This window comes from Falco rusticolus, chromosome 9, assembly GCF_015220075.1.
Source record: "Falco rusticolus isolate bFalRus1 chromosome 9, bFalRus1.pri, whole genome shotgun sequence".
Lineage (NCBI taxonomy): Eukaryota > Metazoa > Chordata > Aves > Falconiformes > Falconidae > Falco > Falco rusticolus.
Window position 1 is genome coordinate 26,161,043 of NC_051195.1, and position 27,122 is coordinate 26,188,164.

The window sequence follows — 27,122 nt, forward strand, 5'->3', positions numbered from 1 at the left end:
ATCTTTCAGCTTCCACAAGTGCTAGAAGCAGTGGAGCTGAACTCCCAGGTGATCATGGTGGCATTCCGTAGTGTGTGCAGAGACCAGGTGGTTATTGCTATCCATGAAATCAGGATGCATGAGTTCTTTTGCATTTCAAGACTGGTACTCCAGAATGTATCTTCCTGCATACCTGCTTTTGGGGAAGTAAATCTCCATTTAAGCTGAAATACAGCTGCTGCAGTAGTTGCAGATTTAAGGCAAGGCTGTAGTGTAGAATTTAGTGACGTTGTCTTTAGGATACTTTGTCTGGTTTTCTTGATGGGTCTTTGAACACTTCTTCCTCCCTCCTGAAGGCAACGTAAAACACTGTAAAACATGTCCTGTACTTGTGAAATGAGCCTTTGTTGTTTACTAAGCACACTTTTTGTATTTTTTTTTTTCTTTATGGATGGACCTGTTCATTTCACTAATGGTATGCAGTTCTGGGACCGACTAGAGAACAAAAGAGACTGTCAGATGTTGGTACATGGCTTGGCATTTTCATCAGTCCTTCCTTCCAGGTCATGTGTCAGAAACCACTAGTTTGGTGTTGTGGATACTTAGTTTGCTTCCACAGGGCTGGAATAAGATATTGCAAATTTCACTGGTGGGAACAGTTGTGGGATGTGTGGATCAGAACCAATGCTTACTAGTACACCTTGTATTAATTAAGTGCTATTAATAGCAACAGCTTGATTCTATTAATAGCAGGTAAATATTCATACAGTGAAAGCAATTATTCCCAAACGTGCTTACTCACTTACTGGGTTGGAAGAACAGCTGGGAGACCTCCACAGAAGTAGCAGGGTGTACTGATGCACTGAGAGCTTCTGTGTGAGTGTTCAAAAAAAATCTCTTAGGGTGCTGTCTTTCATCAGGTGTATATGTAATTCCATACCCCCTGCCTGCCTATAGCAGCTGCTGCTTTCTTGAATGCAGTCTTTTTCCTCTTCTTTAGCAAGCTGTTGTTGATGGTAGTGTGTGCTGGTGGCCTTGGACAGAGCAAGGAGAGTCTTGGTGTTCTGAGTTTCTAGGTTCTCCTGGATTCCACAGGACTGTTAGTCTTGAGCTTACTAGTTCTTGGGAGATTTCCACATTTTTTCAGCGTCTACTTCTTCTCCCCAGCTTGCTGGTTTTTGGTGGCTAGAGCTTCAACTACACACAAGTATCTGTAGAGTCCATTCACATAAACTTGCACAGAAGGGGGTTTTGTGACAGGCATTTGCTTGTTTCCCAAAGAACAAAACCATTCTGGGAACTGAAAAGATAGTTTGTATTTGAAAGCTATACAACGTCTTAGAAATGCTAACAGTTCCTAATTGTAAAACTATGCTGCCTGGTCAGAAACCCTGGCAGCACTGGGATGTAAGAGCAACTGTGCAGTTTTCAGACAGACTGTGGTTGTTGTATCATGCTGCTTCTATCTGGGCCAAGCCAAGAGACTTTTCTGTGCACAGACATGACTGTGTTCAATTTGATAAGGAAATGTATTTAAAAATACAGCAAATACTTTAAGTGAAGAATATACTTTCCAGAGGAAGAGTGTGAACATACGCGGTTAGCTGGTCAGCACTACACAAAACCATCTCCCAATAAAGGTGGCCCCTCTTCTGTTCACCAGAGGTCAACTTATAAGCATCCTGAAAAATAACCTTACAGACTACTGAACTTTTAATCCCTCTCAGTTATTCATAAGTTTTTGGAAAGTGGTTTTCCAACATTCAGAATAAATACACTTTAATTTTCAAAGCACTTGTACTTAGCATGCTCTGTGGGAGCTTGTGGTCGGAATCAAATATAGTACAGCCTTGTATCTAGATAAATGGTTGCTAATATGTTCTTGTGTTGGTTGGCTTTCTAAGAAGTGATAGCACAATGCAGTCATCTGCCTATTTGAGTGTAATTGCTTTAGGCACTGGCAAAGGTTATCTGCTAAACTGAATCTTCTGTGCATGTTCCCTGATTTTCTAGCCCATGTTATGAAAGTTGAAGGTGTGAAGATTGCAGAAAATGTTAGCAGAAATAATGGTTCGCCATTTGTTTTCAAATCTATAAGTTACACAGTGATTTCCAGCTGCTTTCTTTTCAGTCTTCAAATATCTCTGTAAGATACACTGAAACAAACCCCAAGCAAAAGTCCAGAGCTGTTGCATGCTGTGAACTTACATTTAAGGAAGTGTCCGTTATTATTAAAAGAGCTCTGATATTGCATAAAGTATCTTTGAATTCAGAGGTAAAACTGAGTGTTAAACACAAATATTGGCATCAAAGCACCTGTAATGAAAGCTGCTCCACTTTGAGTTAGTTATTTTAAAGTATAATAGAAAGCTAAGGAGGTAGCACACTATGCGTTTGCTGAGTAGTAAATCTCTAGAGTGGTGAACTTGTTTTAAAGAAATGTAAGTGTGTACAAATATCATTTGTTTATATGCTTTTAATAAACAAAAAGAAAATCCTTCTCTCTTTTCAGAAACTTTTTCACTAAAAGGACGAAGGAACTCAAGCCTGCTGTCCAAAGCGCTCCTGGTTGGAAGTTGTTCGGAAAAGTCCCACCAAGGGAAAACCTTCCAAAAGATTCCAAAATTATTCAGCAGGTAAGTAAACTTCACACAACTCTAGGTACAAAACCTGTAAAAAAAATAGTAATTAAATATTGCAGTTCTGTGCTGTTATCTCCACGTTGTTACTATACAACCAGGGCGTGCTCTGGGAAGGCTCATTTGGGGCTTTGTCTGAACAATAGTAGTTACTGAGGAGTTTGAGTTTTATGATTATCTAGTGCATTCTTCAGTACATCTCAGTGATTATAAAAAGGTGATACATGTTCTCAAAAAAGTGTTTAAGCTGTTTTGGTCAAAAACATCAGAATGTTATTAATTTCCTATAAAACCTTGCCTTATTTAACATGCTATGCTACGATTTTTTTAATGGTAAAGTGATTGTGAAATAGTTTAAGCTTCCTTTATGAAGTTCAGTTTTGAGTTACTTTTGCCTGTTCTGTGAAGTAAAACCACAGTCATATTTGTATATTCAATTTTTCAAGATAAATATTAGTCTAGCTAAATTTATCTTCTCAATGTGTTCTTGGATATTCTAGTGTAATGAAACTGATTCCCACCCCCTGACTCATCTTTCCATAGTCCTCCTTGCCTGTAAGGCTTACTATCTGGGTAACTTGTGACAAATTGTTTAGAATTCTGAAACAAGTAATCTTGTTTCATTTATACTTTCACTCTCACTCAAGATATTTTTGTTTCAAAATAGTAGTGTAAGTTGAACTAGTTCTGGAGTTACTGGGGTACGACAGACAGGTAACTCTGATTTCCTTTCTCTGATACAAAGTTGCACTTTCATATACTTGTGCTTGTGCAGGCTGTCTTTAATTTGATAAGTAATAATAAAATGGCATAGTCTTTAAAGATGAGCATTTAGTGATGTAGATGTGATTCTGAAGTTTAAAGATTTGTTGATGTAAGAAATCTGAATGTCCTTTGTGTTGCTAAAAACAGTAACTTGAATCTCTTGAGAGCTGCTGTCTCTGTCTCCTTCCTTAAATTCCCTGTAAGCTGATGTGTTTGGCAGGTGCAAATGGCTGTGAATGAAGCAGTGTTCAGCCATCTTCTAGAAGGACCTTCGTGGTGAAGAGGGCCTTTTGGGAGCAACTAAAGTGAAAAACAAGAGGTTCCTTTTGAAGGACTTCAATGTAATGGGACTTGTCACACAATAAAATGTTGTAGGAAAATGATGAGATTACAGAAAGTGCAGTCTTGGGGGTTGGACTAGATGACTTTTAGAGTTCCGTTCCAACCCAAACCATTCTATGATTTACTGTAAGTGAACTGAATGCTTTTTCAACATTTTTCCTATACAGTTTTCCTTATTTAAATGGTTTCCCTTTTTGGGTGGGAGAGGGCAAGTGTTCTTAGTTTGCTTGCAGATGAATGCTCTTGGCCTTGCACTATGAAAATACTGTGGTAAACATCCAGATGTCTCTTCCATCCTGAGAAATGGAGAGTATGCACAATGCTACTAGTCATCTGCTTCCCATTTTCTAGTAATGATGTTTGTTCTGCAGACCAAGTCATAATCTGCAGAAAGAGTCGTATTTTTTTATCCTGTTTCAGTCAGTGACCGTTCTGCTTTTAAACTGTAGCGTTCCTATTTTTTTTAACTTCTCCAAAGTGGCAGAAAAGCAAATATACTAAAATAATATTTTATGTCTTTAAACATAATTGAGTTGGTCCTAGCTATTTTGTTATAATAGTTGCCGGATTAGAGTCAATATTGGATTTATATAATCTTGAGTAATGCGTAGCTAATATTTTCAGCTTTTAATTTATTTTTTAGCTTTTAATTTAGCTAAAGCATGCATGAGCTAAGAAACACAGTTAGCAAAGGGGGATCCAGATTGATGGTATACTCTGCACAAAGTTAAATACCTGAGAAAATTTGATTCTTAAATTGAGAGGTGATCCTGATGTGTCTGCATTTAACACATCAGATGTCTTGCATATGTGTTTAAAACTTACAATACAGCTCCTTGTGCATATGCCTCTGAAGAAAAGCCAATTGTTTCTTTCTCAAAACTGTTCAAATTTGCTAAGCTGCTGATGGGTTAGAATGAATATAGACACACTTGGTTATTGAAAATTAGGGGAAAATAGTATATTCACTCTTGTATGGCTGACTGAAGTCCCCAGATTAAATTCCTCACTTTGCAGGAGAGGTGAGTGAAAAGAATATGAGGCTGTTAAGAAGTTGCTGGAAATAAGATTAAAGCTTAATATGTTCTGTTAACCTGGCAGAATACTTTATATCCTACATGGAATGTCTCTACAGACTTCTACTTTGACATTCTAAATTTTAAGTCAAGGGTTCGGATGTGATCTGAAACACAAACCCCACGTATTCCCCAAATTTTTTTTAGTTTTCTGTGGTCAGAACAATGGCTACTCACTGTTTATGAGCTTCTAGGTGTAAGACCATGCAAGTAGAATGGGCCTAAGTTATAGGCAAGCTGCCCATGGGGGAGTTTATGGTAGTTTGTTTCTAGTATCAAAGCTTGCCGTTGCTGAACAGCAATGACATTCTCCATGGCTGTATATCGTCCTGTGACTATACCGATGCCAGTGGCCAGTATCCTTCAGACAAAGGATGAGAACTTAAGCCCTTTTGCTGAAAAAAATAACCCATGACAGGAAAAACTTCATAATTAATAGGAGGAGGAAGTCTTTTGGGTAGGCTAATACTTGTATCAAAACTTTATGGCAATATTGTGAAGCTTAAAGGATTCTCATATTAGTAAAACAAGAAAAAGGTCGTATCACTGTAGATTTGTAGCCAAAAGGTTGGTAGAGCACACATGTCCTGTTTCCATCCTGGCTAATGGAAACCTCCTTTGTTGTCTTTGTTTGGGTAGGGGTGATGTACTGAATTGATACTTAGATTTAAATGAATGCTTGTGGCTCCCAGTTGCTGTCTGTCAACTAGGCATTGCTATGTATGCCTCTCCAGAGAAGTCAGGTAGTGATTCTAATACCCTGAATAACTTCCAAGAAAATCTGGGAATTTAATTTGGGATACTGTTTCAGATATTTTCCAAACTACTACTCCAGCCAGCTCTGCCTCCAGAGACTGTCTAATGAATATTACCGTAAATAATTTCTTTGCAAGTTTCTTAGCATATGTAGAAGCGGATGAGTATTTTTGTCGAAAAGCAGCCTGCAGGGCTTGCCTGACTGGGGAGACGGTGGGGTCCCTTGCAGCTGTGCTGCCATCAGCATGCTTTGGGAGAGATGCTCTAGCTCGAACTGGGGCAGAGGTTGAAAGTTCTCGGCAGCTGCGTCTCCCCGCCCGCAGCTGCTGGCAAGCTCGGCTCTCCTTGGATTTAGAGCTGCCCAAGCAGGATGTGGTATCGAGGCCAACTCTTTTGCTGGACATCTCCCTCCTCTGGGCTTCCTTCCTTCACTGTCTTTTAAGAAGGGAAAACAGCAACTCCTTAGGACTGAAAATGTCAAATGCATTTGATGGTTTTAGGAAGTGTGCCTTTTTTCGTGAACTGCAGCTAGTAAAACTGGCTGTTATAAGAAGTATGTGGTCATTAATGATCAGTCTGGTAAATTCTTTTCAGTCTATACAGAAATCTGCTTTAAATTAGACTGCTGAAATATTTTAATACAGAAGCATGTAAAGCAGAAACAGACTTGTGGGCTGATGTGTAACAATTTGGTGTGTATTGACCGAAGTCCACATTCTTTTTAAAAATGCAAACTCATTTTCATTCTTCTGTGCTTATGGTTAAAGAGGAGAGCTTTTAATCTGTGGTCACGATGATTCTGCATACCATAGCTCTTGTTTTTTACTAAAGCAATTTTGAATACTTTTTTATTAATTTGCTTAAAGCAGTAGGGTGATCTTTTTCCCCTAATATGCCTGAATTAAACACAAACTATGAAAATACACATTGCAAGGTAAAAGTAAAACATGTACCAAATTCACTTTATCAGCAGTTTTAACAAAGTATGGTAAATGGCAGCCTTAAATGGGGTAAAAAATCTGCTTTTATATTTAATTAAAAGCTTGCAGTGATTTAGAAATGATTGCTTATTCAGAAGTGGAGTAAAGCTGTCTTTTTCCAAAAGTTGTCACCTTGCATACAAAGTAGAAGGTATTAATTTTGGCCAGTCTGTTAAATACTACTGCTGATTTTGATGAGTGGGTCAGTGTCCTACAACTAACATATGAAAATATTTTTGGGTGGCTCTGAAATCTTGAAAAAGTGCTTGAGGCTTAAAAATCTCAGTGTCTTCACTTGCATATTTTTCCAATGTAGTTATCTCCAGGCTGAAATCCAATGCAGAAATTGCATTCACTGAGTCGGCAGAACTCCCATGGTCTCCCAGGGACAAGAGTTGTCAGAGGTTCCTCTTCAGAGGAACAGATGCGTTTTGAATCAGTTTTCATGTGACTCAGACCTAACTTGCAATATTAACTCTTCCCTCCAGTCTGTGTCAGTTTAACAGTGAAGGGAGATCTTAATGCTTAAAAAGTGGCATGTTTGTCAACAGATCTAAGGACCGAGTATCTGAAAGAAGTAGGTAAATACAGTGCTAGATGCTTTTTCATGGGAGTGGTTCTTAAGCAGACTGATACCTACGTAGAGGTCATGTTGGCTTGTCTTGCACTGCTACTGGAGAAAAGAGAAAGGCAAGACTTCTGCCTGTTTAGCAGATACAGGGTGGAAATACACTGGCAACAAACTGCCTTGAAACCAGCGGGGGGGTTATTACAATAAATGGGGGTGTTGGGTCTTGCAAGGGACATGTACACCTGAGTAACAGTTTGTCTGCTAGCAGCAGTGAGAAGGCCTGGATTCACAGGAGATGTCCCTCATCTTTCCAGAGTCACACATGTAGTCAGTAAAACGTTATGCTAGGGGTAAAACAAAGATCTTTCCCGGTGTTTTAGACTTTCGTAGTGATAATCCTGTCAGTAAAACAGTAATGAAACTGGTAGGACCTCAGTGAGACAAACGCCTCCTTTTGTTTGTGTAAAGGATCTAAAATACAGTTCAGCTCCTGCTACCAGGGGTCACCCAGCTGCTTTGACGAGGAAAACTTGTCAAGGAGAACTTACTATGATGTCAGTGCCATGCTGGTGGCACAAACGCATCTTCAGGGGAGTACTCTGCAGTGAGCGTGGGATTAATGTTTTGAAAATACTGCAGAGGTGTTGACCCTGATGTGAATTCTTCTGACTGCTGTTTTTTTTTAGAAAAAGTCTTTGAGATCAGCTACAAAGAATATTGAAGCAAGCCTTCTCTTCCTAAAGCTTGAAAAAGAAAGGATAAGAATTCTACATCAAAGGCCCACTCTAAGTCACTGTGCTATCTAACATTTTCGATCTTGTGGTGTTAAATAGAAAAACCCAAACACAGAATGTGAAAGGTTTTTTGAAAGTTAACCTAGTATTTCATTTTTTGCCAAATGCTTATCCAAGTCCAGTTACGTTTCTTTTTCCTTTCTCCACAGTGCAAGTACTATTCTTGAGTATTGATTTTAAGCTTTAAAGCTAACTAGCTTATAGGTAAAGATCTAGTTGGGTATGATGTGCAATCTAAGATGAGCTGAATGAAAGCAAAGTCTTCAAGACTCATTTCTATTGTGTCAGCCTATAGACAATGTTTTGTTCTTTCCTTTTTAACAGCATATTTTCCAAGGCTAGTGTTTAAACAAGTGTAACTTTTATGGGTGGTGTGGACTAGGGAGAGACATCAGGGAATGCCTTTTGTCATGCACCTGAGAAGCGCCATGGAAAAAGATCTCCTTTTGGGCAAAAGTGCTGATTGTAGAAAATATAAAACTTCAATTAAAACACAGAAATATTCCAATAGTTCTCTGTACGCATCTTGCAGAAGTGGGAAGTCTTTTTGTGTGTTTTTGTATAATTTTGAGAGCTGGAGAAGAAGTAGAAACAGACACATCTGTTTGTTCAAACGTAAAACATAGGTACTCTACATATGAATTTAAATTTTGGCTTGCATGTTGCTATATTGTAATGGTCTTCATTTATTCACTAAGGCTTTGCTTCTGTTTTTTCTCATTAGGATGACAGTTCTGGCAGTCTTGCATCAATATCTGCTCTCAGTCAATTAAACACAGGGGTATGAAATTTAATATATATATGTATTTTTAGTTGTATTCAATGCCATGCATGGGACTATGTAGCACTCATTAAAATAGAACAAACATCACATTTTCACAGTAGCATGAATATTTTGACACTAACCATCACCTCATTAGATACCATTAGTAAAATAAACAAATACACATCACACATGAATCTCACTAACAACTTAAAGTGATAGAGTATTACTGCTTATTGTTTATGTTGCATGTTCTTGAATAGTGGAAAATAGGTAATGCTAGAGCTTGACAGTAACTTTGTTTGGTGTGCCTCCTTGCTTAATGGTTAAGGTTGTTAAAAGTCTTACAATGTATTCAAAACTATTACAAGTTATTAGCTTTGAAAAACAGTATCCTATAATCTTGTTTTTTCCTTGTCACTAAGTCACATAAACTATTAACAGTGGCACTTTAGAATTCCAGATGCTTTTAGTCACTACTTCCAATATGAAATTGGAAACCTGGAAATGTACAGCTATTGAAACTTTTCTTGTATGTTGTGTCTTCTATTTGCTGTGACTGGTATCCTTATGAAATTGGTCCAATGCATATGCTTGTTGCTTTGAAAACTTTATGTAATCCCACACTCTGTGTTAAACAGGAATAGTACACTCTGCGTTAAACAGGAATAGAGTTGGCTTTTTAGTTCTGTGAATCTGTTACTCTGGCTTTGTGAAGCAGAGCAGTAATATAACTGCTAGTTGATATGTGATGCTTATGGTTTGTGTTACGTGGTCCAGCCACCCTCTGCTCTTCTTTATTGGGCCCAAAGCCCATGACTTCACGCGCTTTTGTAAACAACAAAAGATGACACTTGATGCAACTTTTAAAATACCCAGTTGAGGAAAAAAATAAACAAATAATTTGAAGATAGATGGCATTAATTTGAAGATTGACCTAGAAGCTCATCAGTGTCTGGTTGTTCTCTTGCACTATGTGAGGATTAGTATTTTTCCCTCCTCCATTATAGGTTCTTTCCATATTGCCTGAAAGTTAGGAAAGAATGTACTGTTTTGTCTGTCCTGACAGCATCTGGCATTCTTAGTTTTGGGAAAATGTCTAGTTTATGACTCACAGAATTTTTTGGTGACATCTACTTCTGCTATGAGCACTTTGTTTATCAACCATTTGTAGCCAGTGCTAGCTCAGCAATTTTAGCATTTAATCTGAGGAGGACAGGCGTGATGACACAGGAGGGAATCCATATGCATTAGCAGAAGTTCTTACATAAATTAACTATATCATCTAATAAACTAATAGAAGAGTGCCCCTCCTAAGCTATAGCAATTCTGTTAATATTTCCATTCTTGGGTGATCAACCCTGTTTGAAATGATCTTTCTGGTTATATTCCTAGTTAGCTGTACAGCATTGCAAAAATAATCATACAGATGTTTTTAGAGGCCCATCTGCTCCACAGTCACACGTGTAGAGGGGAGAGAGGTTCAAAACCATTTGCAGAATATATGGTAACCCCCATTGTTTCCTCAACAGAAGCAGTGACTGAATAAAACCTGTTTCAGATCAGGCTTAGAATTCTGGGGGAGTAAAGCATGTTAAATGAAACTGTCATACACAGGGTGCATGCTTTAATTGGAGTATTAGTATGCCTTGACATCTACTTTAAATAGAGACAGTCCTTAAGTTAGTGAAAGTTAATTCAGTGTTGCCTATCAGATAACTTTCTCCTCCAGCAAACCTAAAACATAATTGGATCTGTGGCGCTTAATCACTATAATTGGTACTTTCAGGACTGTGAGGACTTTCACAGTCCTAGTAATCCAAGACTTGTATCACTCATTTCCAGGAGTTTAGCTTTTGTTGTTGGATCCTAGATAGATCAAAGCAAGATGCATATTAAATTTCATGGTCAATATTTTAGTCCTTTACACCTCTATAGTTTGGGCACTGTAGGTGTAAGTTTGTTTTATAAAATTGAATCATTATGTGCATGCTTTGTTAAATACTTTATCCCCACAAACATACCCTATTTAAGGTCAACTAATGCTTTTGGAATGCTGCAGTGCAGCTGGTTTTCCTTTCTGTAAGGTGGCTTGCTTACTGCAAGAAGCAGCTATGGGCAATTACGCCTGCGTTACACAGTGCAATCCAGTACTGTTTAGAGATACCTAGCATAGCTCTGAATGGGCTAGCTGTCCTATATGGTCCTTCCAAGGAAGGGTGAAAGAAACTTCAGCTTTGTATGTTTTCCATGTAGATGTACATCAGGTAAAGCAGGTTTATTATTTTTCTTTTGTTTAAAACACCAGGGGATTATTATTATTTTTTTTAAGAAGATACAATTTGGGAGATCTTTATCTTCGTAAACACAAAGTTACAAGCAAAAGACTACTTTTTTAAATTATTATTTTCCCCCAGCCCCATTTACCTGTTACTTGTCTGTAGGTTAATAGGCTTATCTGTATTTCTGTAGGAATAAATACCAGAAATACAAGTCCCTCTACATATCAAAGTGCTCTTAAATGTGTTTGTCGCAGTGCTTTTCAGGAAAAACGTGCTTTTGGCCTGTTAGCAGGTTAATTATTGGCAGTAGATGAGAGGATGCAGTTCCCACCTTAATAAGGATATAACTATTCTTACTTTCTATTAAAGTGAGATTTGTTTTTCTTTATTTTGGGATTGTGAAAAGTTCCGTAACTGTCAATAAGTACCAGATATGCTGCAATAAAGAATTCTTTTAACAACACTCCCTAAGCTACTGAAACCATAATATGTCACTCTTCAAAATTATTTTTTTTTTTTACGTAAACCGGTCTTACGTAGTCTTCAGTCTTAGCTGTCAGCTGTTCTATCCTCTGGCATATGCCCTGCATCTTAAACATTTGATAAGATATTTGAGATTAAATGGCATTTTTACCTTGTCATGGAAAAGTACTAGCTCAGCTCACATCTTTTGAACTGAAATTCTATGTCAGCTCAAGTTTTTTATCCCATATCAAGAACCGCAGAGTCTGCATCAAATGCGTGGTTAAGGCTATTGGATTCTTTACATCTAGTCATATCCTTTTATTTTCCTGGAATATTTTGTATTTTAGTTGCACAAACTAGTGAGTTCCATGTATGCCTGATAGTTCTGGGATCTGATCTTCAAATGAGTTTCCTAGAGCGTAGGCTTCTTGAGGAGGAAGCATCTTCTATTGGGAAGTTCTGATACTTTGGAATATATTTAATCTTGGGGAATGTGCAGCCATGACTGTTTGAGCTTCATGCTGTTTGGGGCTCTGCTTTGACTCTAGAAATGCTTACAGTTTCCCCCCTCTGTTCATGTGTTCTTTTCTTGCAAAAAAACCCAACTGTTCATAAAGCGTACTTACTTTCAGAAACACGACTGGGTGATGAGTGGAAATCCCTGTCGAAATACTTTTTTTTTTTTTTTTTTCTTTTTTCTCCCCTCTTTCTGTCTTGCTTTGGAAATAGTATGTCAGTTCTTAGCATGTACGATAGCCAGAAGCACTAGCACCATTCAAATGTGTTGCTTGTAATAAAAAGGTGAGAGTGGCTTCATTTCTAATGTCCATCTTGCAGTGCTTTTATTTAACTTGCATACAAATTAGGTATGTAAGAATGTTGAAAAGGTTGGTACCTTTTGAGCTTCCTCATCTCTGACCACTAAATGAACTTGATTTTGTGGCTTCTGTTACAAAGTATTGGAAAATGTGAAAGTAAATGAGAACTTCTACCAAGAATGAGAGACAGCATTGTTACTGTACTGCAGCCTGGATGCTGACCTCCAGGTGTAATCACAGGATACATTCCTATGTTAAGAATGTGCTGGGGTATCCTGAGATATAAAGCTTGGCAGGAGTACCTATAATGTCTCTGGTTTTAGGTGGAATGAAATAATCTTAGGCTTAAGAAAATATATATTCATTCATACAGTGTATGTTCTTCTTACAGGTTTTTTTCTCATGCTTGTGTGAATTAAAACAGAGCTCTACCAATCCTGTATGTCCAGTTGTTCAAGATACTTGTTCAAATATGCCAAATTATGTTGGATGTTTATTATTTTTCAATCGGAAGTTGTCTTGGGAATTACCCTTCAGGGCAGGAATATGTTCTAGGAAATTTGTACAACTGTTCTTTGCCAGAGACTTAGAAATATTTCGAAGTTGTATTTGAGAACAGTTGGCTAGTACGTTTGAAGTCATTGTGTTTACAAAGAATTAGGTTTTTACTGTGAATGTATGTATAAATTATGATAGCAAACAGTTGCTTGCTCTTTTTCTTTACAAGGTGCACATTCGGGCTTTTTGGTGAAGACAGAAAAGCAACAAAGCTTCTTCTATAGATGTAACAGTAGGCTGGTTGCGATAGATTTGCACCTGTCTTTCCAGGGCACTAACAAAATGAGTTATTTGGTGTGCTGCCATGGGGCAGAGTATGACGCAGTGATTAAAGGGTGGAGAGCTGGAAGGATAGCTGAAGACTTGGTGGGGTGGAGTGGAAACCACTTCAAAAGATACTGAGAATGTTCCAAAACTATTCTTTGGCTTGTTTTATGGAGGTGTAGTCACCTTTTCTCATCAGTTAAACTATTATTCTGACTCTAACAAAGGGCAAGAAGTCCAGATAACTTCTCAGAATGTGAAAAGTAACGTGGCATATAATGTATATGGCCTTACCAGTGAGCACACCTGATCTCTGAAGCCAACAGGTTGGGTCTGGTTAGTATTTGGATGAGAAACCACTTGGGAATACCAGGTGCTGTAGCCTCTGGCATCTCCATCCTTGGTGATACTAAAACTCTGGCTGAACAAGGCTCTGTGCAGCCTGCTGTAGTTGACCTTGCTTTGAGCAGCGTGGATGGACTAGATGATCTCCAGAGGTCCCTTCCAACCTCAGTGATTCTTTTATAACTTCCTCTTGAGATGAGATTAACATGACATCATTGAGGTTATGCTTTTCAGATTGTTGAATGTATTATGCTAAATGTGGAAGGACAGAAATTCCGTTACAGATCATTACAATGGATAGGGTAAGGAGGCTGATGAAGAGAAAGCTTTAAGCCACTTTTGTGTTGGGCAAACACTTTGTGCCCTCTCTGGAAATCTGAGGCTGCACTGTCACATTTGTAAGAGGTCTTTTCCCATCTAACTTTATGGACTTCAACTGTGTGTGCTGTACTTGTAAGCTGTTTAATACCTTTAAAGTTGTCAGCTCTGTTTCCATAATGTAGTCAGTGAACACTGAATGTGTAAAGCCTTCTGTTTCTCCCTGGGAGAACAAATGTGTACAAGAGGCTGTGTGTTAGGGGTGAGACTCGTTTGGGAGCAGCTTCTAGAGAAGACTTATATTTGATTGGGAAAATATGTGACCTAATTAGTAATTGATTAGTGGTTTTCTTTTTGTTTACTTAAACATAAGATGCTTTGGTTAATCTGAGACTGAATTTACTTACAAAATTATTAAAGCAATAGACGTACAAGAAAAATTGTCTTTAGATAAAAAAAAGCTTGTACAAGTTAGAGCTCACTTCAATGTGCTTAAGAATAGAGCTGTGTGATCTGTGAAAGCACGTTACTGAAGTACCTTGAATTTGTTCTCTTAAAAAAAGATGGTTTTTCAGCTCTTAGTTTTCTATGTTTGAATTCCAGCATGTGGAAGACTTGCAGAGAAGCTAGTATTTAGCCTTCAAGCCTAAGGAGATTGTGAACCCACAAGCTAACTTGGTTTGGGAGTAAGTTGAAAGTCTTCTCACAGAAAACCTTTTAAGATTTGCTTGGTTGTAAGGATGGGTCTCCCAGTAACTTGGCGGTATATTTTTATTTACAGAGGCTAAAAAGGCAACATGAGATCTGAGGTTTTCATCTGGCGCTGTCTAACCTTTTTCCTAAAGACTGTCTCATTTCTGTTTTGTTGAGTTGTTCTTGTAGAAAAAGGAATGGGATTCTCCCTTCCTCAGAATCTTTCATGTATTAAAGGTCGTTAAATATTTCTTCTAAGTAGACTGCATGTTTTAACCTTTGAGAAAGAAATGATGTGGAACAGACTTGTAATGATAAATATTGTTATGTTGTCACTGAGTCTAGTGTAGGTAATTCTGGATAATGTGGGTTTGGTCTTATTAAAAGCTTCAGAAACGTGAGGGGTACAGGATCTTAAGGGTAGATAGAATCAAAATGAAAGAAATAGGAAGACACACATTCTTGGTTAGTTGGTTTGGTTTTTTTTTTTGTCAACTTAACATATTACTTGTGCACTAATTAGTTTGGGAAGATTATGCAGATTTCCTAGCTGATCCTTGGATGTCTGGTAGTAATATTGAACCAGAATAGATCAAAGATTAAGTTAATACAAGAAAACTGCTTTATCATTCATCTTAGCAGTCCAGGAAGGCAGCACTGTCTTGCTATTAACAGTTCCAGTTTGTAATGTTAGCTCCTTGCTGTCTTAAATTATTTAATATTACATATTTTAACATTATTACTTGTTTTACACTTAATAATATGCTTACTAATGAGAAGTGAGACTGAAAGTTGAAATTTAATTTTTATCAATAATGTTGTTTAGGAATATGAAGCACGGACAGGAAGAATGTATAAACCTCCACCCCCATCAGCAAGACGCAAAAATATTGAATTTGAACCACTTTCAACTACTGCTTTGATTCTGGAGGATCGACCAGCGTAAGTATGATTCTGCTGTGGAACTGATAGTGACTGATTTGTTAATATGCTTCTGATGAGGTAAACTTCACAAGTCTTACATGAAAGTATCATTATTCCATGCCAGATAATAGCCTAATGAATACCTCCAGAAGAACCTTTAAGTATATTTTAGTCTATATGAGGAATTCTTTCTTGCTTTAATGGGGCCACCAGTCTGTTATCTGCTGTATATCACAGCTGCCTGTGACAGTTTTGTGGGCATTATTCATCAGGAAAATTCCTGAAGACTTTTATGGATTTCTTCACTGCCATCTCAGTGTGCACTCCTTTCTCCTTCCCCCATTCTGGAAACTTAATTTCCTAGACCAGTCAAGAAGACCTAACAGTGGCAGTTGTCACTTCAGCAAACCTGGACTTGGCTTACCAGAAGAGTTTTTTCAAAAAAGAAAAAAAGAAAAAAAAAAAAAAAGTATTAGGTAGGTAACAGCAGGTGTGGGAGTAATTGCCATTGAAACACAAGAAATACCTTCCTGTCGCAAAGGCTAAATGCTCTTTTTATAACTGGCAACTACAGTTAAATGCTTTGTTGGTACCAAGACAGTAGTGTTCACTGAAATTGTTGCCCCTGTTGCAGTTATGTTTTTGTGGCTCCTTAAAACTACAGCTGAAAGCAAGGAAACAGCAGATGAAGATGCAACAAAAACTGCATTAAGTACAAATAAGAATAGTAATAAAAAATGGGTAATAAATTGGTCAAAATAGTATATTCAGCTATACAGCCTTCAGCAATTTGAAGGAAAAAGGAGGACCTGCTGACTAGGAACTCATGCAGGAGGAAAGCAAATGGAACAAAGCTTTCAAACTGCAGCTTGAGAAAGCTTGCGATGGCACTGTTAAGTCTTTGCTCTAATCAGTTCCAATTATGAAATGGAAAATAGAACATATAGTGTTTCCTTTGATAATCTCTCTAGTGGTATATAAGTTCGTTCAGTGCTAAGGCAGAAATATCTTGAATGGAGGTATGGATTGCTGCAATCATTTTTTTTTTTGGTAAATGCATTATTTCTTTTTCTGTGTCGTGCAGAGTAAGATACGCAGGAACTAGTTGGATGCTTTTCTGTATTTTCAGTATACCACAATTCACAAATGAACATAAATATGTTTTACAAATGACACTTCAATTTGGAGTGCTGTCCCAAGTGTGTAATGTGTTGCCAGTCTCATCCTTAAAAATATATTCTCTCACTTTCATTTGAAATACTAATAAAATTATCTTTTGTGCTTGCATAAGAGGAGATGGAAAACTTCCCCCCCCTCCTTTTGTTGTGCATATTAAAATGACAAAACTGTCTTCTGCTTGTTTCGAATCAAAGTAGATAGTGTGAGAGACTGAGACCAAACATTGTGTTCTGATTTGTTTTGGAATGAGTCTGCTTGGTCAAAAGGAAGTGTGTGTTTGACAGTGAGGGGATCGCTATGCAGCCGAAAACCAAATGCATTTTAAACTGGTGAACTTGTCACTCTGCAGCAAGCTTCCTTAGCTTTAGTTCTGACGTAAATGGGGATCTATCCTTTCTTCTTTTGGTAAACCTATCTTCTCTGGTGTGAGTTTTGAAGGGCTAACTATAATGAATAAACCCCCTTACCTTTTATTGAAAATACGTCATCATAGGTGTCATATGAACAAAAGGAGTATTGATATGCCGGTATAATTAATAATTAAAATATGCATTAAGATCAAATATTTAAATGTGCAGAAATGCATTGGAATGAATAACTATATGAAATATCAATATTTCTCGTTTGTCCCTTCATGCAAACTTCACTTGAGCATCGTTCCAGATGTTCAGCAAATCTAATAACCTTGTTTTGGGGGTGAACTAATAAACAGAACCAGTAAACACCATTAGTTCAGAACCTGGTAGTTCTGTACTGCTGTTACTGAAACACTGGTAGAATGAGAACCTCAAAGCTCACCTTGGAGAGAAGCCAAATTAAAATCTGTTTTGAAATGGTTCAGAACGTCATTTATGTGTACTGAATTCAGGAACAACTTGTTTTCAGAAATCTTCCTGCCAAATCAGTGGAGGAGGCTTTACGTCACCGACAAGAATATGATGAGATGGTTGCAGAGGCAAAAAAACGAGGTATGTTAACTGCCAATAACCATTATAATTGTTTTTAACTGTGCAGCAAAAATAATTTCTGGCTTGTAGGCTATTAGTTACAGTAAAGAACAATCTTGTTTAATGTCTAGGTTATTCTCTAGTACATATGTGCACGCAGTTTAAAACAGAAACTCAGTTATCAAATTGTTTTCTTATTCTTCCACAGTGAATGTAACTAGTTTCAGAAGTCAGTTGAATGCTTTCTTTAATTTTTAAGTAGAAACTTGATAGGATATGTTTTTTTGGGTGTTAGTGTGTTTTGTGTTTGCGCTTTTTCCTCTTTTTTTTTTTTTTTTTCCTTTTTTGAACAATGTGTAATATGATCAGCTAGAAACCTGCTGGGTCCACAGACTCTTTTTAATCTGTGTTGCTGCAATTGCCACTGTATAATAAAGCCAACTGCTTAAAGATCTGTTTTTTCAGGAATCTGAGATCAATTTCAGTGTGAAAACAGATAAAAACTTTGTGTTTTGGCTGTTTTTTTCTATCCAGCTGTATCTGTGTGAATCTTTCCACTCCCACTAGATCTGTTTTAAAATTAAACGTATCTGTAGCATCTGGTACTGTGTCAATATACGAACAGTTGTTGAAAGGACTTCTGTAGTCTCATGCCTAGTGTTCAGGGAATAAGCTATTTTAAGAGTATATGCTGCGTGTTTTTCTTGGGCTATTGTTAGAGGTACGAGCTCTGAACTGATTGAGCCCCTGTGGATCTGTGGCAGCTTACTCTGAAAGATGTAATAAGAAATCCAAGGCATTTGACAACTCATTTCACTCTTGTGGTATGCATCCTGTTAGTTGTGATCTGTGGTCCGTGTTCTCTAACTGCATCTTTGGAGGGTCAGCCGTGTGTAGTGTTTCACTGTGTGTGCCTTAGTACACATTAAATTGTTGACACAAAGCTTCAGTAGAAACTTAAAGAAGCTAGTCAGCCAAATCATTTTACCAGGGATGGCATGTTTGTTCTGTTGGTGTGTCTAATCCATGCAGAAAATAGAAAATGTCTTGCAATTTCACAGTGGTGGTTAGTGATGTCAAGATAGCACTGCTCTGTCCTTTTAGCCTTTTTATTAAGAGGGATTAACAAATGATCCTTTTAAAACAGAAGGCAGAATACTCTTCTCTTGTTCAGCATTGTGGCTTTGTCTCAGATCTTTAGGTCCTCTTTCCAGAAAAGAAAATACATAATTCTTCTAGGTAGAAGTTTCAGTGAAAATCAGTAAAATAAAAATATTTTTCAAGAGTGTAATTCTACATCCATTTAAAAGTTATCTATAATTATTGCTGATTAGTCTAAATATTAAATAAGGTTTAGGTAGAACGTGGTGTGAAATTCAATAGAGAAAATCCAGCGCTGATGATGTGCTTGCTTTTCAGTCATTCTGTGTACTGCAGAAAAGTGCTACAAGTTCTCTAGGCAGATTTTTGCTTGTCTAAGTTGCTGTGTATTTGAATAACTTAAAGACAGCTTAAGTTAAAAAAAATTTCTGAGAAATACACTTAAAATCAACAGTAAAATCAACAAAGAAGTAGTATCAATTAGCTCATGCACAACTGTAATGTACCCTTGATCTTTCAGACATCTAAATTAGATAATAGCCAAATCATTTACCTAATAATTTATGTATACTAATACAGAACTATTGACATGTTATGCCTAACAGAAATTAAAGAAGCACATAAAAGGAAAAAAATCATGAGAGAGCGTTTCAAGCAAGAAGAGAATATTGCTAGTGCTATGGTGATTTGGGTCAATGAAATACTACCTAACTGGGAAGGCGTGTAAGTAAAGTTCTGTTGTGTAAATGAGGCAAGGCTGGCTTGTTTCTCCTCTGGAAACAGAGGATCCACATACTCTATTTTCCTTTTCCTTTCTGTTTTGCCAAGAAGTCAGTTTTTGTTGCCATGATATAGTCAGAGGTTATTATAGAGCAATGTGAAATATGCTTTCTGGGAGCTTAATGGTTTTGGTTTTTTTTTAAAGGGGCTTTAGCATAAGCAGAGACCCTTGAATATTGACCTGGGAAATAGTATGTTATTTTGCTTCTAAGTTGCCCAATGATTTTAGAAAACAAGATGTGCAATATGTACCCTCTTTTTCTCGCCCCCCCCCTATCTTAGGCGTGCTACCCGAAGAGTTCGAGAGCTGTGGTGGCAGGGATTGCCCCCAAGTGTACGTGGGAAAGTCTGGAGTCTAGCTGTGGGAAACGAATTAAATATCACTCCTGGTATGCCTTAACAGATCACATTTTAATGCAAAATTAAGTTGACTAATTAAAAAAAAAAATCCAACCTTTTGTTAAAAAATTATAAAAATCAGTGTAAATTTACTTTTTGACAAACTGTATTTCACAACCTTAGGAACGGTTGTTTTTTAAAAATTAGACATCATAGCCTGGTGAATTATGGAAACAAGGTTCAAGACCTGCTTACAAAAACATTTAAGTCTTGTAAGAGTTAAAGTGATGCCCCCCCTGCCCCCCCAAAAAATAATTTTTATGTTTAAGATGGAGAGTTTGTAGCTTTGCTTTCTTAAGGGGGTAGAAATGAGAATTGTTTTATTTTATAACTGATGATTTTGATGAATTGGAAGTGTTCTAACCTATTCAGAAAAAGAACAATCTGAATTATTTAAGACATGTTTTCCCCTCTTGTAATTTGCATGCTCACTGCAGACAAAAGCATAATACAGTGCATACTATAAAACCGTGTATAGTGGCACTCCAGTGGTTAGTGGTAACCAGCTAATAGATTCTCCCTCCACAGCCAGTGGCAAAGATGAAACCAAGCAACAAAACCAAAGCTGAGAACACTTCTGTTTTGGCTGGGTACTTTTTTCTCACTTGCTTCTTCCTTTTTGTTGTTGTTGGTTTTGTTTTGCTTTCTTGCAGAACTTTATGAAATCTTCTTGTCGAGGGCTAAGGAACGATGGAAAAGCTTCAGTGAGACAAGCTCTGAGAATGACGCAGAAGGTGAGATCTCCTGGATGCTGGACAGCCCCCTATTCACTTTTACAAACCCAGGTCTCACAAGTTCAGTTGCAATTGCAGCATTAGGAATACTTGTTAAAAGTGCTCAGTCATTTCCTACTCAAATGTTTGCTTTCTTGTAACAAGTCAGTGAGCGAGGGACTTAACAGTATTTACTGTATCAATAAAAGATGCATTAAAATATTGCATGTGCTAGTTCACTTTCAAATGAATGTGTTTTCCTCTGAATTCCTGAAATACCAGGACTAAGCTGTCATGAAAATTTTAGATGAAATACAAAAAGAAGAAATGGGAAACTAAATTACAGTTATGTGCTATTGCTTAGCCTTGCTTAGATGGTTCTATGTTGGCATCCCTTCCACAATTTTGGGAAAGAAAAAAATAATTCTCTATTTTTTCATTGTGGAACCGAGAAGTGAAGAATGTGTGCATTACACATTTCAGACCCTACTTGAGTTTCCTTGGCTGCCCAGGTGGCCTTTCCTCCCAAATCTATTCAGTGACGTTTCTCTGTACATTTTAGCTACCTTCAGTAAAAGTGGGACATGAGAAGTGCATGACTTTTGAAAGTAATATGCTTGACTTTGCAGGTGAAGTAGTGCCAGCTTCTTGTGATAATGATGTAATTAATCTTTTTCCTCTCATGTACATAGTGTATTTCAATGCTGCTGGTTGAAACGAGCCACCAAATGCGCTGATTAGGAATGAAAAATTTGAAAAGCAAGATCCCACTGGATCATGTTTAGATCAAGAGCAGTGCTGTCTGTGCTCTTGAACAGACTCAGTAACTGAAGTCACAGTAGAATATAAGAAAGAAAACAGGGTTTTGAGGACTGGGCTTGGCAAAGTTCAAATTCTAGTGAGTGCAGGGCCATTCTGGGCCTGGATAGAGTGTTACATGGAAGTAAAAGTAACCTGTTTGTTTTAAGTCTGGCCAGGTAGTAATTAATAATAGTTTCCCTCACTCTTTGGAGTTGATGGCATATAGCAGGTATCAGTGGACAGTTTTAGCTTCTGAAGTATAGTACTATAGAAATGTACTCCAAGAATTAGAATTGGGTAACTTTTTTTTCCTTGGATCCTAAAAGTTTGCATATGCCTATGGCAATTTTATTCTGAAGTATGCAGAATTTATGTATCTGTTTTAATAAGTGATGGTTTTGCTTACAGATGCAGGTGCATCTGTTGCTGATCGTGAGGCCAGTCTGGAGCTAATTAAGTTGGATATATCACGCACATTTCCATCCCTATATATTTTCCAGAAGGTGAGATTTCTGTAACTTTAGTTAAGACAGCTTTAAACTTCTGAATAGTTAAACAAGAATGGACACCTAGCTGGCTAAATATGCAGTAGTTTTTAGAAGTTGTTTCTATAAAACAACAGAAGTAAAATCAGTTCTTTCTACATACAACAGCAAATCATCATCTTTTTTGTTAATGAGAATAAACTAGTGACACTTAATGATGAGCTGTAAGGTTTTTCTCCTGGAAAAATCGCATGTGGTTCCTTCTAATGTCTATGAAATTACGTGCAAACATGAGAATATTCTCACTGTTTCTATGGAAATCTTGATGTGTTTTAGTACACATTTTCAGGCTTTATGATTTTTATATAGCTATAATATATACATAAACACATATATAAAAAAGCGTGCCCTATTGTAATACAGTAACTTGCATTACTAAGAACTAGAACTTCCACGGTCTCTGAAAAGAAAAAAACAACCTTGGATGTGTACCACATATCCTTATTTTCCATTATGTACTGATTTCTACTGAATTATTTCATAGGATTATTGGTCTGTTACTTCTCCTTTAACATCTCGAAAGCATACATGGTAACAGTAAAAACTGAAGTTACTCTAGATGTGAACAAAGCAATAACTCACTGGCTCACTTGCATCTTAAAATACTGGCTTGTTACCTTCTTTTATTTATAAAGTGATAAAAAAACCACAACTTTTTTCTTATCCCCCTCGTCCCTCCCCTTGTATTAGGGTGGTCCTTATCATGATCTCCTGCATAGTGTTTTGGGAGCATATACATGTTACAGACCGGATGTGGGATACGTAAGTATTTGCTGTAAAATGTTTATAACAGGGGAAATAAGCTTGAGATGTCATGTGTTAGAGTGTATTAATGAGTAGGTTGTCTAAACTTCATGCTACTTGCACTTTAAAAAAAAAAATAAATCAACTTTTGCATTTGCTCATCTCATAGCAGTTACAATGATGGTAATTCTTACAGATAATTAAATAGCTCAAGATGTACTGAATGTCAAGGATGAGTATACTATTGTAGCTTGCATGGAAAATTTTAAACAGATGTGTTCATTAGGCACTACAGTTCTGAAAGACTCAGAGTATCTATAGGGGAAAAAAATAATAACAAAAAACCCGCCCATGCTAAGTGGATTTCCAGTGAGCACTTGGCCTGTTCTGTCCCGGTGTTGCTCCCACTGCTGTCATTTCCACAGTGGTACTCTCTGGTTTACTACCACATATCCTGAAATCCAGAAACTCCTCATTGGTGTCTTGTCAAAGATTAATTGCTCCATCTGAGTTCAGTGAAGAGAAGATTGTTTGCAGCAAACGTTACTGTTTTTAAAAAAGAAAAAAACACTAAACCAAAACCCATAAAAAACCTGCCAAAACCCCCACAAACCAACTGACTAAACCTAACATCTCTCTGAATGGTGTCAGCATACAGAAGCAGTTAAATAACAAACATGCTTTTCTTTTTCTTTCTTTGTTCCTGGGGGTAGCTAGGAACTCCTTTGACAAGCTCTGATTGCTTCTGGGCTAAAAAGAAGAGTTTTACTCCAATGCATGTAACAAAGCATTGTTTAGCACAGGATATTTTCCTCTCTAAATCAGTCAAGCTTCAGACTCTGCATCAGTATCAAGTTGTTTTTTCATGTTGAAATGTTTTTAGCCCTGAGTTCTGTCATCTGTGACCTCATTTTTGGAGAACCTCCCATACTCTTTAAGTGAGATTACAAACTCTGCAGGTTCTGAGACTGCTTGTTCTCAGGGTGGAGTCTTAAAAGGCAAATAAGTAACTTTTCATGTGTAGAGGTCTTCTCTTTTTCATTAGGAACACAACTAGCCTGGATATTTCTGATCATAGATTTATTTTTACTGTTAATATGGCATTAAATGTAATCTTATTTCCACACCCATCTGCCCCACAAAAATGGAAACAGATTGTTTCTGATATCAGTATTCTTCTCCCTAATTGGTTAAAATACTGAGTGTTTTTTTTTAAAGGAGGAGCAGGCAGCATAGATGCCTAGAAACAGTGGAATAATAATCACTGCAGTTGAAATTGGTAAAATTATTTTTAGTATAATAAGTATTCAGATCATTAGTTAACAACTACAAGAATAATGCTCTTCACTCTGATTACAAGCTAAAGTGTTTTTGAGAGAGTAATCATGGAAAAATGTAAACTTGTATTGTAGCTCACCACTTAAAAGTAATGTTACATATGTGAGCAAATACTGTTTGGCAAGTGGAAAGATATGTGTTGACTGTTCCGAAACAGAATTTTGTCTCAATTTCAACATATCTGTCTAGGTCTAAACTGTCCTGTATGTGAGGGTTTTCTCCATGTCTGTTTTTCCCATAACAGTGAATTCAAGGCCAAGTTTTCTCTCTCAGGAGCTCTGCGTCCAGTCTGTGTAGTTTTAACTTTCTTGCACTGCAAGTCCTGAGGACTTGTGATCATGAGACCTCCCAGAACTTCCATTAAACACCTAAAACCAGCATCTGAAAAAACACTCCTATTTCTTGCTGAAATCAAATTGACTGCATGCATAAAAACTATTTGTCTGTGTTGTTTCTGTCATCTGGAAATGTTACACAATGGTACTTGATATATTGCAGACTGTAAATACTTGCATTTCCAAAGATATAAGATGTACTGAACCTACTCACCTATATTTGCCCGATGCTTTTCCCACTTGAAGGTACAAGGGATGTCCTTCATTGCTGCTGTGCTCATTCTCAATCTGGAAGAGGCAGATGCTTTCATTGCCTTTGCTAACCTTCTAAACAAGCCATGCCAGCTGGCCTTTTTCCGTGTGGATCACAGCATGGTATGCAGAGAGTTTTTTGGTTTTGAACCATAACAATCTTTTGAATTGAAGCATAGCTGATTTATTGATTAATTCCTTTTGTCCTATTGAATAGTGGAGAACTTTAATCTGTGGTTACAAAATTGAGAATACCAGATACTAATGCATGAAACAGAATCCACTGTTTTGATTTTTCCTCTAGAAACGCTGAATTGTCGTACTTATCCCAAGAAGTCACATTGCGCTATGTTGACAACCTCAGTTTTTGGTGGGGTTTGTGTTATTTTACAACTAAGTGTTCTTTTGGTGACTGCTTATGAAGTGCTTTACTGTCTCTACAGATGCTGAAATACTTTGCAGCCTTTGAAGTATTCTTTGAAGAAAACCTTCCCAAATTGTTTCTTCATTTCAAATCATACAGTCTTACTCCAGACATATATTTGATAGATTGGTGAGTTCAGAGGACGCAGCAAACCTAACCTTAGAACTGTTGGAACACTTTCCTTCCATTTTGCTATAGTTTTTTCAGCAATAGAAATACAGCATAAAGAAAGCATTCAGTAGGTGTGTGTGTACCTCAGCTTTTTAGGTCTTGTGAAGTTGTGCTGAATTGTTCTGTGCAACTGCAGTTCCTCTGTCAGGATTCACGCTTTATGGACTGGGACTAGGAGTGACATCTATTCATATAGAAAATGAGACACACAGGCCTCCTGTGCGTCTGATTTTCTTATTGCTGGGGTAAGACTCAGCTATGTGCAAGATAAGTAGGGGAGAGGTGGCTACTCCATCATAGTTGTCTTACGACTGATTGTAAGTGACTTGATTAAATGAGCATTGCCAGCTATTGAATAAAATGTGAATATAGGAATATAGACTTTAAAGCAGGAGGAGGATGAAATTTAGGACCTGGTTTGGGAAGGGATAAACTTAGAAATACAGTGAACATTTTCAAGTAATGAATGCTCTAAAGCAGAGTATCAAACTACATTATGTGCCTGTAATGGAAGGCAGTAATGCAAGCATCCTTGAATTGTATGTAGTGCTGCCAGATATGGGAAGGTCTATTCACAAGTGTACGTGTGGAGAAAGATATGCTTCATATAGGGTTATTATATGGGTTAGAAGTTTCCAATAGAGTAAATTGAATTGGGTAGAATTAAATACAAAAATGCCGTGTCATTTGAATTTGGGCTGTAAGACACAGCTTATCAGTAAGCAGTAAGCCTCAGCAGGAGCAGGTTGTACAATAGCAGCATTGAGGCATGAGTGTGCTGCAGTCCTGAGAGTTTAGGCAGATTGGGAGTCCTATGTATGTTGCAGAAATAGTGCTGCTGTACGAAGTGCTAGAATATTCTGCTTCCACTTACCTGTGGGAAATGAAGATTGTTATTCCTGCACGTGTTCCAAAGAAGTCCTTGAGATAAAGAGAGCTCCTCTTATAAAGGCAGAGTAGAAGAGGTTATGGTAGTCTGAGGTTCCTGAAGCACTTCCTGATAGGAGTAATGGGGAAACAGAGAATGCTGTGTTTTGTATCAAGGGAACCACTACAAATTTATGGGAGGGGTTCAACAATAAGGTACATACAGCAGACTGAACTTTCTGCCCATGTATAATGAATGCTTTTTAAAAATAAAGTTTGCAATAAGAAATACAATTGGACTCATCTTGTAAGAAAAAAACTAACTGGTTTTAGATGGTGATTTTTAGTGTGAATAGACATTCACAATGTATCACAGGAATGTAGTTATTCTCATTGGTAAGTTAGTGGGATGTAGCCTTCTGTTGATGATTTGTGGCTTTAGATTTTGTTTAGAAAACATGACTAACAGCTGTTAAACCATATGGCTTAAATAGTGGGAAGGGTTGAGTTACACAGTTACGATCTTTGTTGCTTAAGTTTTTATTTGTATATTATACCCTGTTTGAGTGTAAAGAAGTTTTTAACCTCTCTAGCCACAGCTTCCTAAAGGAGGTGGCTTTCAAATGGAAGATTTCCTGTAGCATAAAAAGAAGATGCGTTTCAGAGTAGGAGTTCTGACTTCAAAAACAGGAGACTTGTGAATCTTTGAAATATGGGAAAAAATAAGAACATATGAAATAACTTGTCATCTATTTATTCTCAGCTAATGTAACTGAGGTTTAAAGGGGGGTTGTATTTTCATCTTTCTGAAATAGGTTGAAGTTACAACTGTTCTTTTTTTTTTTTTTTTTTCTTCTGAATTGTAGGATTTTTACACTCTACAGCAAGTCGTTACCACTTGATCTGGCCTGTCGTGTCTGGGATGTTTTCTGTAGAGATGGGGAAGAATTTTTATTTAGGACAGGATTAGGTATCCTTCGATTATATGAAGATATTCTCCTGCAGATGGACTTTATTCATATAGCACAGTTTCTAACAAAACTTCCAGAAGACATTACATCAGAAAAGCTTTTTAGTTGTATTGCAGCTATTCAGATGCAGAATAGTAACAAAAAATGGGCACAGGTGAGTTTTTCTTGGAGATATATATATTCACATATATAAAAAACCAGACATACCACCATGTGAGTATAT

The 27,122-nt window shown here is 37.2% G+C and overlaps 1 protein-coding gene across 4 annotated transcripts in view; it reads left to right on the forward strand.

The window, feature by feature from the left end:
• TBC1D12 (TBC1 domain family member 12) overlaps window positions 1-27,122 on the forward strand; it is a 45,096-nt gene that overhangs the window by 16,111 nt on the left and 1,863 nt on the right. The window contains exons 2-13 of one of the 4 annotated variants that reach the window (XM_037400322.1): window positions 2,492-2,615; window positions 8,627-8,683; window positions 15,235-15,350; window positions 17,397-17,479; window positions 19,165-19,282; window positions 19,622-19,728; window positions 20,392-20,472; window positions 21,661-21,755; window positions 22,488-22,559; window positions 24,461-24,589; window positions 24,910-25,019; window positions 26,795-27,053. In XM_037400322.1, coding sequence (XP_037256219.1) covers window positions 2,492-2,615; window positions 8,627-8,683; window positions 15,235-15,350; window positions 17,397-17,479; window positions 19,165-19,282; window positions 19,622-19,728; window positions 20,392-20,472; window positions 21,661-21,755; window positions 22,488-22,559; window positions 24,461-24,589; window positions 24,910-25,019; window positions 26,795-27,053 — 1,351 coding nt within the window. Of the gene's footprint in view, window positions 1-2,491; window positions 2,616-8,626; window positions 8,684-14,296; window positions 14,402-15,234; window positions 15,351-17,396; window positions 17,480-19,164; window positions 19,283-19,621; window positions 19,729-20,391; window positions 20,473-21,660; window positions 21,756-22,487; window positions 22,560-24,460; window positions 24,590-24,909; window positions 25,020-26,794; window positions 27,054-27,122 lie in introns of those variants that run through there. The other 3 variants (XM_037400324.1, XM_037400323.1, XM_037400325.1) reach the window with 3 other exon arrangements.